Here is a 15,249-nt window from a genome sequence, read left to right on the forward strand (position 1 = left end):
CTCTTTTAGGAAATACAATTTGGAAACTGTTGTCTTTTTTAATCCAATCTGAAAATTTCTGTTTTATAATCTGTGAATTTAACCACTAACAATTAATTGAAATTATTGTAGTATTTGGAATCTTTTCTGACACACCTTATTTAGAGTTTTGCAATTGCCATATTCTTTTCTTCCTTTTCTACTTTCCCACAGGATAATGCAAATTATCTTCTGCTGATTTGAAAGTTACATTTTATGTTATCTTTGTTTTTTATCTCTTCCTAAAACCCACATGGTTAGACTCAATTTTCTCCACCAATCAAACTTACCAATAAATATGTCTTGTCCCAAACAAGATGAGGACCTTAATTAGCATCTGCCTATTTCTTTCTATTCTGCCTCAGCCCTTCACCTGGCCATGTTGGTGTCATCTAGCATTTTGTTCAGAATTGATATACATATATTTTTAACTTTTCTTTCCTGTTATTTTCCTTGAGACACTGCTTAATTAGATGCTCACCTTTTTAAAAGATATTTTGTTGTTTTTTCTAGGATTTCTCTCTTGATTGAGTACTTCTCCCAAGAGTACTTTCAAAAAAGGTTTTAGAGTGATGAACTTTTTGTACCCTGATACTGTCAAGCTCTCACATGTGAATGCAGTTTATCTAGATGTAAAAATCTAGGTTACAGGTTATTTTGCTAAAATCCTTTGAAATTGGGGCACCTGGGTGGCTCAGCCGTTAAGCATCTGCCTTTGGCTCAGGGCGTGATCCCAGGGTGCTGGGATCGAGCCCCACATCAGGCTCCCTGCTCTGCTGGGAGCCTGCTTCTTCCTCTCCCACTCCCCCTGCTTGTGTTCCCTCCCTCACTGGCTCTCTCTCTCTCTCTCTGTCAAATAAATAAATAAAATCTTTAAAAAAAAATAAAATAAAATCCTTTGAAATTAGTACTCCATTATCTCCTCGCATCAAGGTCCTGGGCCATACTCTTTCCTGCAACTGTTTCCTCCAGCCTTAATTACCTGGCCAAAGAGTTGGAGTGAAGGGAATGGAGGGGAAGAATGAATGCTCAGAGCATGGCCGTCTTGCCTGCATTTGTTGTTATATGCTACCATGTCATTACCCGGGCTGGCACTGAGCTGATACCATTGTTTTTCTGCCCTGCAGAGGCAATGGGATGGGAAATGATGGGCCAGAACAATGTGGGAGAGTGAAAAGGGCAACTCTTCCTCCAACCAAACTTCTTTTTTTTTTTTTTTTTAAAGATTTTATTTATTTGACAGAGAGAGACAGCCAGCGAGAGAGAGTACACGAGAGGGGGAGTGGGAGAGGAAGAAGCAGGCTCCTAGCAGAGAAGCCTGATGTGGGGCTCAATCCCAGAACCCCGGGATCACGCCCTGAGCCGAAGGCAGACGCTTAACGACTGTGCCACCCAGGCGCCCCTCCAACCAAACTTCTGTTCCTGATGCTCAGCCCTCTTCATCTGTAGGCTGTCATTCCCTGCCTGCCTGCCTTCATCCCCTGTCATTCCTGCCCTTCACTCCCTTCTCCCCTCTCCTAGACACACACATAGCTTTTGTATTTCAAAACAGGTATATTCAGCCTTAGAATAAAACTTTTGTAAATATCCTCAGATGATTCTGAGACACTGAGAAGTATTTAAATCTTTGGATCATAGATCAAATTTATTTGCTTATGATTGAGCAGGCAATAATTGGATAAGAGCAAATGAGGGAAAGCAGGCACAAGAGTATCTGAGGCTGAGAAAGAATAAAATCAAGAGAGAGAGCAAGGCAGACCAAAAATCTGAGTGGGAAGTTTCCCAGAATAAGGTCCAAAGCATGTAACTGTTATGCATTCACCATTTACCTTTATTATGAAAGTAGGTGGACTTGCTGGGTCTATTTCCATGAAGAACTCTAAAATTAACTGGAAGGCCTAGTTACTTTTGATAGCTGTTCCCCAGCTCAACTGTAAGATTTATTTATTTGAGAGAAAGAGAGAGAGAATGCATGTGCGTGCCTACACGTTGGGGGAGGGACAGAGTGAGAGGGAGAGGGAGAGAGAGAATCTCAAGCAGACTCCCTTCTGAGCATGGAGCTTGACTTGGGGCTTCATCTCATGACACTGAGATCTTGACCTGAGCCGAAATCAAGAGTTGGACACTTAACCAAATGAGCCACCCAGGCACCCCAAATGTAAATATTTTTTAAAAAATAAAAGAACATTCATTGATAAAAAGTAGCTAAATAAAGATTAAGGAAAAATCCTTATCCCACCAGACTGCGGTGGAATATTGAAAGTGTCACAATCCATCTAAGTTTTTATAAGCCACTTTCCATTTTCTTCAATGTAAAAAATTCATTACTATGGTTTTGGATTTCACATAGCAGCTAAGCTTTAAGAAATTACAACATGTCAAGTTCCCATGTAATATAAAGAAGAACACCTATAATTATCTGAAAAGAATATTTATGTTTTAAAGGCTTAAATCCCTTTCCAAATATCTGCATGAGGTCAGATATTCTTCATATAATTCAACCAAAACAAACATTACCATAGCAAAATGAATACAGAAAAAAATATGAGAATCCAGCCACCCTTTAAGCCAGACATTAAGCAGATTTTTTAAAAAATGTAAACAATGCCACTCTTTCCAAAAGAATTTTTTTGTTTTGGAAAATACTGTTACTTTTTCATAAAACATATTATTTATGCTAAAATAAAATGGGATAGTTCATTTTTGATGAATAAATGTCTTAAATTTTTCTAATCTTGTTAATAATGATACAATCCTCACAAACATACATTGACCTCTTTAAGGTCCCCAGTTTTAAGAGTGTAAAGGGGTCCTTGGCTAAAATGTTTGAGAACTACTTAATTATTTCTTTGTCTTTGAATTGGAATTGAGAAACCTGTGATATAATATAGTTAAATGACTTGATCCAAGTCACAGAGCTTGTCATTTTCATGGTTTGGGAAATTTAAATATTTTTTTTAAATCTTATATTTTTATTTTTATAACTATTTCATAAAATAAATTACATTTCTTTAAGGTAAATATAAGGATCTTTTGATATTTTAAAATCCTTTCAAAAACTCCATACAATGCACCTTATGAAACTATATATTTCAAGTTCCAATTTCTTTGAGAAAGATTAATAGTATCACCCTTTCAGAATCAGAGTTACATCTTACATAAGTTAACAATTCTTTTCCCAGTTCTATTATTTTGTTGAGTTCCACAGGATCTCAAGTAAATGAGTACTAATAATAAAAGAAAGTTTTTTCATTTCAAATAAGGAATGTGTCTGCAAAATTATACTTATATATTCATATAAACACATAAACTTTATAAGTTTATAATGTATAGTTCATTGATTTTCTACTAAAGTTTTGAGGCTATCCTGAGATATATAAGAGTCTTATTCTAAAAACACAATTAAACATTATTTGAGACAATTTTTTCAGTCTAGCTAAATTCCAAATTTATCTTTATTTTAACTCTGACACAATCCCCAAAATTAATTTGTCACATGCAGTATAATCCCTCTAGTATCTCCAAGAATGTGGCATCCTTCATGGCATGCAGTCTTTTGATACCATCATATAATAAATGTGTGCTCCACACTAATATAGACACAAAAATCACACAGTACTTGTAATAAATAGAAACTGTTCAACATAGTATCTTGATGAGGTAAGCTCGTGTTATATTATAACTAAGCTGTAAAGACCTGTTCAGACTTGCCTAGGGTAAATCACAGAATTACTGGTAAAGTCAAAGGATAGGAATTTCCAGTTTTTGGAGCTTGTGAAAACAAAGTAACAGTATGCTCTCTTGTAGTCAGAATCAAGATACATTTGAGATATGTTTTGTTCTACATTATGTCTGTGCACTTCATGCAACCTGAATAAAGGACATGACTTGGTAGTAGTATGAGTTAGATTGATCAGAAATCAGAACTCAACTCTTCTTTGATTCCTTAAGTAATTAGCAATATTATAAATAGTCCCTTTTGAGGACATATTGAATTTACCAGCAGTTGAAAACTCAAAAGGAAACGTGCTTTTTGAAAAAGAAATGGAAGTGTTCAACATTTAATAAGTATTAATTGAGTGACCCCATGTGCTAGGTGTTTGAGGCGTGACGCACAGGCAAGGGCATTGCCATGGTAGATTACCTTTGAGTGGGGGGAGACAAATTAAACATATAACTCCAGCCAGTAAAGTGCAACAAAAAAGATAATACAACAGTCATGACATAAAATGACACGAGAAAAGCAAACTTCCTTAAATAGGGCCATCAGTGAAGGCATCTTGTAGCAGTTAACCTCTGAACTGTGGAGTGACCTGAATGAGGAGAAGCTAGGCCTACAAACAGTGGGGGGCAAATGCAAGGGCCAAAAGTGTGAAGAAGCTTGCTGTGTTTGAGGGACAAAGAGAAGGGAGCATGGCTGTAGTTTAGTGCACCAACATGAGATGAAGGGAGGTCAGAGGTTAGTGCCCCAGGGTGAGGTCACAGAAGCTAGGCGGGCCAGATGTGGCAGGTCCTCACTGGCTGTGGTAGAGTTTGGATTTTGTTCTAAGCCTAATGGAAAACTGGAGGATCTTAAGTTAGAGACAGATAATACGATTTACAGTTTTAAATTAAGGGGAGGAAGTAGAAAGGGGAACTTTCTCATGATGATGGTGATCTAAACCTGGGAGATAGCTGTACAAATGGAGAAAAGTGACATATTTAGGTTCTGTTTTGGAAGTGTTTCTTACAGGAACTACTGATGGTTGGACATGGGAGGTGAAGGAAAGAGAGAATGCATTTATTTCTATACAGAAAATGTTAGCTACTACTTATAACAAAAGTATAATCCATAAAAATAAAACTTAGACTTCATCAAAATTAAAACCTTCACTTTGTAAAAGACTCTGGCAAGAGGGAAAAAAAAGACAAGGTATAGATTGGGAAAAAATATCTGAAATCACATATTTAACAAATGACTGATACCTAGAATATATAAAGAACTCTCAAAACTCAATAGTATAAAACAAACAATCCAATTAGTACATGAGCAAGAGACATGAAGAGACATTTCACCAAAAAAGATACATGGATGGCAAATAAGCACATGAAACGATGTTCATTAAGGAAATGCAAATAAAAACCACAATGATATGGTTTTGGTAACATTAGAAAGTTTCTTCATTTCAAAATAAAGAATGTGTCTACAATGTTCTATACCTCATCAGGATGCTATATAAACCACACACACAATATATATCAGAATGGGTAAAATAATAAATAGTGACACTGTCAAATGCCAGCAAGGATGTGGAGAAAAGTGAATTACTCATACACTTCTGGTGGGAATATAAAATGATACAGATGCTCTGGAAAACAGTTTGGCGGTTTCTTTAAAAACTAAACATGCAACTGCTATACAACACAGTAATTGTATTCCAGGCATTTACCCCAAAGGAATGAAGACTTATATTCACACAAAAACCTCACATGAATGTTTACAGCAGTCTTAACGCGTAGCAACAGAAACTGGAAACAAACTACATGTCCTTCATCAATCATATCATCAGACATCCTACTGCACAAGGATGATTAAACAAATTATGGTATATCCACATCATGGAACACCGCTCAGCAATAAAAAAGGAATAAACTATTGATACACACAACAATCTGGATGAATCTCCAGAGAATCATGCTGAGTGTAAAAAGATAATCTCAAACATGATAAATGTTTGATAAATGTTGATAAATGAAATCTCAACATGATAAAATTATAGAAATGGAGAACAGATTAGTGGTTTCCAGGAGCTGAGGAGGAGGCAGGAGTGGAATTGCTATAAATACAAATTATTAATTTAATAATAATTACAATTATTAATATAAATTAATATAAATATATTAAAATATAAAGAGGGACCCCATGGTGATGGAAATGTTCTATCAATGTCAATATCCTGGTTGTGACGTTGTATGTAGTTTTGCAAAATGTTACCACTGGGGGGAAATGGGTAAAGGATCACTGGATCTCTCTGTATTATTATTTCCTACAACTGCATGAGAGCCTATAATTATCTCAAAACAAAATGCTTACTATATACAAAAAATTAATTTACATATATAAAAGGACATCTTTCAGTTAATGTAAAACAGGACTTGTGAAGTTTTGGTTAGGACCCCAAAAGAGTAAATTCAACATTCCACAGTGAAGATCATAACCACCCTGTAAGGACTTGTACAAAACAGTTGAGGGTAGTTGGCTATAATACTCTGAATGACTTTACCCACTTTAATAGTCTCAAATGATTGAGAATTAGAGATTGGAGGAGAAAGCTTTTGGGAATCACTATTGTTATGTTGTGATAGCACCCTTCCCCTTGAGGAAGAGAAGTAGATAGTAGTCCCTCTTCACCCTAAATCAAAAGAGGAGACTTTAAGAAAAGATTGGGAGAACTTAAGGTCTGGGGGACATGGGAGTGTTTATTTTTCATTCAGGAAATCCAAAAAGTTAGAGAATGACTGGCTAGTTGCTCAGAGGGCAAAGATAAGAAGAGGTAATGTGGCTGTGTAGAGTGGTCACTCTGTAACAGGGTTTCTGCTTTTCCTGAACTCCAGTAGTAAAACACTGCTCCCAGAGTCCCCTGGGGGCAAACAACATGGTTTTCCCATGAACCAAATGTGGACCACTCACTTAAGAAAGCCAGCATGGGGTCTTTTTAGGTTATACCCAAAAGCATGACCCAGAAGGGTGAACAGTCCTGCAGAAAGAAGCTACGTAAATAAACCCAAGGACCAGCAGGACGAGATGAATTAGCTCTTGTACTTGAACCCATGTGGAGAGTGGAGTGGGTCTTGGAAGAACCCATGAAAATGCTTATGAGAAAAAGAGTCTATTTTAAACATCTACCAAGTCCAGAAAGTGCCAATGCTAGATCATGAAGACAGTACTAGTTTAGTTGTAATTGTTCTTGTAAGCCACTTCCATTAAATTCCCTCTGTCCCCACACTCCAACCTTGGGAGGGACGGTAGGCCTAACCAAGATGGAGCTGGAGCATTCTTGCGGTGAAAGAGAGAAGCAGAAAACTGTACTCTCCTTTCTCTACCTCTTGGACTGGTAGCTTCAGGCCTGCAACTCGCCTGGAGATGGGCAAGGAGACAAGCCTTAAACTCAAAAGCCAGATTTAAATTATCACCTTATATTGTGATGGTTAAACTGAGACTAAAGTTTAATCACATAACTCTTTCTAATATCTAAGAACGACCAGAAAAAACATGAAGACTGCTATAATTTTCATCCGGGGATCAGAGAAGAAGCAGCCTCACAGAAAGGGTAATGGAAAAAATTAATTTGTTTGATGAATGTACACTACAAGTCCTGCTTATTCAGTATTCTAAATATAAGGTAATCTTCCTATACATATTAAGCAAATTTTTCCAAATTATATTATTGCATATATACATATGTGCATATATGTATATACACGTGTACAGAATTACATACTTTTCCCTCCTACTATATCTGTTTTCAGCAAAAACCAATCTAGACTTAGCTAAAGATATGAGACAGTTGCTTCTTCATAATATCATTTCCAGTTTTTCTGAATTATTTTACTTACTGAGCAGGAATATAGTACTACAAATGTGAAACTGCACATTTTGGCTTGAGAGAAATGTTTTACCATATGCAAGATCAAGCCTTTAGTAGAATAGCAAAACTATTACACTCAGAAATTTATGTTAGAATCTAGCTCCTATCCAGAATGAGGAAGTGTCCATTTTTCCCCCTGAGTAAAGATTTTCAAATTTGTGTGGCCAATGGCCAAAGCTGTTTTTCTCTGCTAAATTTCATTAGGATCAACATACTTCGATTTATTGTACATATGACCTATAAATGGATGGGAGAAAAAAAAACATAGAGCTAATTCAAATCAGAGAGAATGCTGAATAACCAATGACTGGCCAGGAACTAGTAATTCTGCACATTCCTAAGTCATCTGACATAAATGCCCAGAGGAGAATGCCGGGAATGGAGAATAAAGTGTGACTCCAGTGATTTCATTTGGATGCACTCATTTATAATATGAAACAGATTTAGCATGCTAGCCATAATTTGCTTTTAATATCTTTATTAGGATTGCCTTTTCATATTCATTTGAAACTTAATTCTTTGGAATTCAGAAATTTAGGGGCGCCTGGGTGGCTCAGTCAATTAAGCGTCTGTCTGCCTTCGGCTCAGGTCCAGATCTCAGGGTCCTGGGATGGAGCCCTGCATTGGGCTCCATGCTCAGTGGGGAGCCTGCCTCTCCCTCTCTCTCTGTTCCTCCCCCCTGCTTGCGTGCTTTCTCTCTCTCTCTCTCTCTCTCCCTCCCTCAAAAAAAAAAAAAAATGGAATTCAGAAATTTAATTCCAAATATTGTAAAAATTACAATATTTCCAATGGCAACAAAAATATGTCACATGCTTTAAAGAATGTATACAACTAAATCTATCTTTATGGTAGTTTGGTATAAAGTCACAAAAATAATTTTTAGTATTTTTCTTATCCAAATTTCCATGATATTGCCTTTCTTTATAATAATAATTTTTTTAAATGGTATAAAGTTCAGTAGTACTTTGTAAATTCTGAGAACAGATCTTCTACCTTTTATTTTTTTGGTTATAAAATGATATATTTAAAATCCTAAGTAGATCATTAAAAAAATAAACAGCACTTAATGATATTATACCCACACTCTTTAAATATGGGTTTTATTTTTGATTCATCACAGAATGCACTTTCTTTTTCTAATTGTTTTTACCATTTCAAATTCTGGAGGGAGAGAATATTCAACTTCAAAGTAAGAATTAAGTTGTAAAAACAAACAAATTAAATAACAGCATAATGCATTGAGGCTATTAGTTTAAATAAACTACGTCCCAAAATTTCATCTTCTTTTAAAAACCACAAAATAAGCTCCATGAAGTGTTTGCTTCAGAACCAATTTCATCTACGTAAGTAATTGTTTGATAATCTTCTTAGAGAAAATCCTACATGCTCTTGTACGTATTTCACTTAGACAAGTTTTTAATGCAACATTTTCTGTAATACATACAGACACAGAGACTTGCTAAAAAAAATATAAAAGAAATAAATTAGGAATAAATTACTTTCATTTCAAAGGGATATTTTACTTAGCAAGTCTTTTATCTCACAGATCTTTAAAATACTTGTAATTTTAGTGTTTTTAAATAGGAATTGATTTACAGGAACTATTTCAGAAATTGTACAGAAATAATAAAAACTTTTATAGAAAGTACTACAATATATGCATTTCCTCCTAATTATAAGTATTTTTAAAGACTCTTTTTTCTTTTCTTGATAGTTCAAGTGCTTTAAAATGTAACAAGCATTAAAAAAAAACCCACAAACTACTGCAATACTATGTAGAATGAATAAAAAAGAGTTTCTGGGGCACCCAGGTGGCTCAGTCAGTTAAGCATCTGACTCGATCTCAGCCCAGGTCTTGATCTCAGGGTCATGAGTTCAAGTCCCACATTGGGCTTGGAGCTTACTTAAAAAAAAAAATTTCTGGGACTAGTCCACTTGTTCAAAGTTCATTTGCCTTCATTTGGATTTTGTTGTATTTACCTCTGACACAGTGATTTTGGTCACAGTGATAAATAAAGTATAATTGGTTATCAATGGCATATATACAACACTGTCAAAACCCTGTTTTTGTCTTCTCTTTTCCACTAATCAATTTAGAAAAAAGAAATCTTTCCCACATTTTATCTTTTGGTTTGTCCTTTACTTGCCTATTTTTTCTTTTACTATATAATAAATACAATTTGTGACCGCCTTCCTTTCCCCTTCTTATACTACTTTAGCTTATGCTCTACAAACCCATGTTGTTATTTTTCTAAATTTCCTCTAGATGTCATGGCAAATTACCTTGATGCAATGGTCGCCTCCAAGTACACTATAAGCCAAGCTATCCCAGGAGTCACAGAATACACAGGCTCACAGACCAAACAGAGATTCTCAAATCATACATCCCTTTAAAGCAAGAAGAAAGAGATGGGGTAAGTTACCACACTTAGGATAGGGTCCAAGTGGGAAGGACTGCACTCCATAAGTCCCAAGTTATGCAATGTTCATATGTGTGTGCTCTCTCTCTCTCTGTGTGTGTCTGCTGCATTAGCCTTCCTCACTGAGGACCTAGGGACAGACTGACATTTAGGCAGGGAGGTCACCAGAGAGAAGGTGCCTGGGGCCAATGATAGACACTTACTCTGTTAAAGAGAAGCAGTGGCAAATATTCTTGGCCATAGCTTCAGTTTGTCAGTTAGCCAATAGCCAACAGCTATAGGTATTATCAGCAATTCCTAGGTAGAGTACATTTGGGTCCAGAATATGACCATGGGTGGCCCATGTAACAGTGACACTGATTAATTATAGAAGCAGAAAAATATTCACTTCTGGCCCAGAAGGCTGACCTACAGTCTGCATAATTTCAATAAGGATCAAATACATGCTGGTTGCCACATTCTTAAAGGGTCTCATGACTGCCTGTAAATCTTACCAATAATTAATATCGAACTGAATGATAAGCACTAGAGAAATCTAGGGAAAGTAATTTTACAAGTAAAAATTTGAAGAAGACATTTATGATCTAATATGCCCTGCATATCCCCTCCCCCTTGAACACTAAGCACATAACCACCAGTTTTATACAGCAAAAGTGCAGCTCTTTCTGCCCATAGGTCCTGTCCCAATGCTACTTAAACAAGAGACTGTAAGATGTCTCAAGAATTCTTTCTGGACCTTTGTGCTCAATGATCCCACAACAACATGGCTGTCAGCCTAGAGGAGACATGATCACGGTTTGGTCTTTCCATCCCTTTCCATCTATAAACAACACTCTTGCTTGTTCCATCATATATTTCACTTAGTCCATCTAGCTTTACATCTCTCAGGTTACTTAGTATCTATTTTTAGCACATCTTATGAACTTTGCCCTTGTCTCACAATCTACCCGCTTTCTCATTATCTATACTTACCACATCCTACGGGATTCATCCATCCTATTCTGTGCTCTCTAGCAGAACTGATTTTCTGTAAATAATACAGCAAATTAGCATTACATTAACCAACATATAAATAGCTTTCTTCACCTATTCAGTGAAATGTATTGACATTATGAAGTCTGTATTGTTTTACTCTTTTCACCTTGCCTTTTCTCACTTTCCTCTCAGTTTTGGTTGTTTTGAAAAGACAAAAGGGATGTTTTGTGCAAATTCCCCAAATAAATCAAACTTATTCAATTTTCTACACATTTCCATTTGACATATAGTCTCTGAAATATATCTCTTCTTACTTCATATTCTAGGAAACCAATGCTTTAATATATTTTAATATAATCACAATATCCTTTAAAAAAATGTATTGACAAGTGATAAGAAAAACAATCTTCATCCCTGTTTCTTAGGTAGTCCATGTATTTGACACACAATCCTTATTAAATATTCTCTTGTGCCACAGCTGCACCAGATCTTAGCAAATGAGCAGGAAAAAAAAATACAGACTTGGAAACTTTCTGCACCTAATAACCATAAACGAATTTCTAACAATGATGTAGAAGCAGAATACTAACCGGCAGTCTCCTATTTCTCCCCAACACAGCTACTCACAACCAATCTTTCCAACAAAGCTCAGCTAACTTAGAGAGAGTTAGCTCAAATAAACAGGTTCACCGATGTTTATCGGTGACATTTATTGAGTGTGTTTTTTACAAGGCACTGGCAGAAAGCAGAAGCTACCAGCAGATTCTGACATTCATTTTACCTTTAGTGCTTTCCTAAAAAGTTCTACTAACCAAATGTTGTATTTTTTAAAAAGTCATTTTGGAGCCTCTTTATTTTAGGAGATTTTTTCTCTTACTTAATTATAACTTCATAAAATATACAAGAAAGAAGGCATGTTTGAAGAAAAAAGACAAAAACTTTAATATGCCTGGAAGACGGGGTTTATAAAGGAGAACAGAATTAGGCTGGGCAGGGTGGCAGAGCATTGCTCAGCATATAATGCTAAGTGGTGTAGATTTTTACCTTCTTGAACCTAAACCTGTGCTGTCCAATATGGTAGCCACTAGCCAAATATGATTAATTAAATTTAATTAACTAAAATCAAATAAAAATTCAGTTTCTTGGGTACACCAGCCAGGTTTCAAATGCTCAGTGGATACATATGGCTAGTGGCAACTATATTGGTTAGTGAAGGAGCACATTTCCATTATTATAGAAAGTTCTATTGGACAGTGCTGCCCTATAGATGAGGAAACATGTAAAAATTGTGAGCAGAGTTGGAAATGCTAAAATTATAATATTCCAAAAATCTCTAGGAAGAATTTGATAAACTGGAAAATAGTAGGGCAATTAGGATATGAACCAGGATACACATCATTCTTAGACTGTGGTTGCAGAAATGAAGACTAGCATGTGGGTTTCTGTTAGGGTTGGGGTCAGGGAGAGAGCTACAGTCACAGAGTAGATGTGGAGGGTGAAGGAGAGACAGAGTGTCTCTTATTTAGGAAATGGGTGGATATTGATCCTATTCTCTGAAATAGGAAACTCAGGAGGAGTGGAATATATATATGTATTTGAGAGCACAAGGGTAGATGATGAATTTAGGTTATATCCCTGTTAAGTTTGAGATTGTGAGGGACATTGTAGTAAGATACACAATAGGCAGTTAGATATATAGATTTTGAAGTCATTCTCCAGGACCTTAGGAGGAAATACGTAAAATGTTACATGGATTTCTCATTACTTCCTTAAAATCAGTACCTTGAAGTGAAGTTTTTTTCAAAGAGTATGGATTATATGTGGAGACTTTCCAAATATCTTCTTCCTCCTTTCCCCACAACACACACTCCCTCGTGACCCTTGTGTTGCCATGATGAACAGATGTTACTGACTGGCATGTACAGTACTCTACAGGTGAGCTGACGGGGTCTGGTGTTTTATAATTCATTGGTTGGGAGACAGATTTCAGAGTTATATCCCTTTCTTTGTGAAAACTGTAACAACCTTCCACTGGATTCCAGTGGTTTTGTAAATGCTATTAGGTAGAACGCATTTGCATCTTCATTAGTTTGGGTGCCAGGCAAGAAAACAGAAATCATTAGAAAAAATTCTAAACAGATTTGCTATGAGGAAATGTTGACATAGGTGTTGAAGGCTAGAAGACCAAAGGGGAAGGTGAGATTAAATTAGAAATTCCTAATTGCTGGAAATGGCTACCAGTCCTGGAGCTAGTAGAACAGAGGATGGGGGTGGTATTATCAAAGTCTGAGAGCAAACTCACTGGTGGGGATGCCACATGAGGATGGGAAAAGGGAAGGCAGGACCACTGGAGGGGCTGCTGCAATTGGCTCTGGGACTTTTAAAAGGCACAGATGCCTCCCTGGATACCAGATGCAGAGAGTGAGAGAAAAGAACAACAGCTTACCTGTGTTCCACCTTATGATTTTCTGCCTGTGTTTCTTCTTGGAAGAATCATACAGAAAGCCTTTTTACAAGGAAGGCTGAGAAATGTAGTCTGTAGACTCAGGCCAACTATCATCATCAAAGGGCAGAGTTTAGGTGAGTGTGGGGCTCAAAGACTACAGGCAAAGAACCTACACTGCACTTTACCAGGGGAAAAAACAAGTAAACTACAAAAAAACAAAAACAAAAACAAAAAAACCTGACTTACTTGGTTTCTAGTCTTTGACAGACTTGATAGACCCCAGGGTCTATCACAGTAACTGTCATTTAAAATGCTCGATAAATATTTGAATGAACAAATGCCTATTCCTATCCTGATAAATAGTTCAAATTAGTACTCAACTTACATGATTGGCAGGAGATGCAACTGATTTTTAAAGAAACACTTTAATTCATATGCACAAGTTAGTACTGTCTTTTAAAGTATTAGCCCCTCCAAAGTTAACATACCTTCAAATAGTGCTGCCATTACTCAAGGTATATTTAGAACTCCTTTGAAATTGGCTTTCAGAGCTAGTTCTTGAGAAATACATGATAATTAGTAGAATCTATCCCTGCCCACTTTTGGCCTAGTCTGAGTCACTGGTTTTGATCTGGAGGATTTATTAAGTTTCAAAAATTAAATCCACTCTAAAAGAATAAAGACTTGTTGCTAATGTTGGTAAGTACTTGCCACAATTTCCAATTAAACTTGAGGCAACATGATGTCTTAGTCTACTTCTGCTACTTTGAATTTGGAATAAGACGACAAATGTGGTGGATAATAATAGTAATAACTTAAGACAGGTCTTTATTGCCTTTCTATGAAGAGAGGAGAATCACGACTGTGCCCTGCTCATCCGCACCCTCCCTAATTTCAGTAGGCTGTTTCCATATCCCAGGGTTATTTCCAGCTAAGACAAATGTGTAAGCACAAATGTATAAACACAAAAATGCCCCTAGCCCACGACGTCTAGGACATGAACCAAGACCACATTTTACTATCACCCACTCACTTCCCTAAAGGGAAGAATCCATGTACTTTTCCATTTGCCATATCCATATGGCATTTTGTTAAATAGGAAACTTCTCAAGGTCTAGTGAAGTGCGGAGCACAGGCAGATGCAAGGGTTGTTCCCTGGCTGAAGGGAAACGTAAGTAATGACAAGAATCTTAATAAACAACCTCCATGACACTATGTGCCAGGCTCTGTTTATTTTAATTTTCACAATTCTGTGAGGTAGGCACTTTTATAACTCCCATTTTACAAATGAGAAACCCGGGGTTCACGGAGGTGATTAACTAGCCAAGACTACTTATCTCGTAAAGGACAGTCCAGGGTTCAAACCTAACACTCTGGTTCGAGTTTGTGCTTTCAGTAAAAAACTATCCGGCAATTTTTCCAACCGTCAGTACTGGCAACTGGGGAATTAATGGAAAAGGGAATCAACAAAACTGTCCACACCTCGTAAACAGTGCTGATACACCGAAGAAGCCTGATGTCCCCAAGGAAAGCAAGCGAGAGGCCGGGAGGTGGGCCCGCTCTGGAGCAGCTCTGACAGACGCAGATCCTGGCGACAGAAGAGCCTCAGAGACCGCTCCGCCGCCACAACATCCCTCATTGGGTCCCTTCCAGGGAGCGTCAAATCGCGGGCGTCCAGAAGGAGGAGGGATTTCCGGGCTCGGTGGAGCCAATACTGGCCGCGCCGGAAATACCTATTGAGAAAAGGCTAAGGCATACCCGG

At 37.0% G+C, this 15,249-nt stretch overlaps 1 protein-coding gene across 1 annotated transcript in view; it reads right to left on the minus strand.

Annotated features, from left to right (window-relative positions):
• Positions 1–15,181, minus strand: part of PRSS12 (serine protease 12) — a 135,437-nt gene extending 120,256 nt beyond the window's left edge. Inside the window, exon 1 of the mRNA XM_045799085.2 lies at positions 14,970–15,181. Within this exon, the coding sequence (XP_045655041.2) occupies positions 14,970–15,126 (157 nt within the window). The 5' untranslated portion in view covers positions 15,127–15,181. The remainder of the gene's footprint in view (positions 1–14,969) is intronic.
• Between the last annotated feature and the right edge of the window lie 68 nt (positions 15,182–15,249).

Source organism: Ursus americanus, chromosome 13, assembly GCF_024610735.1.
Source record: "Ursus americanus isolate L20-20 chromosome 13, mUrsAme1.1.p, whole genome shotgun sequence".
Lineage (NCBI taxonomy): Eukaryota > Metazoa > Chordata > Mammalia > Carnivora > Ursidae > Ursus > Ursus americanus.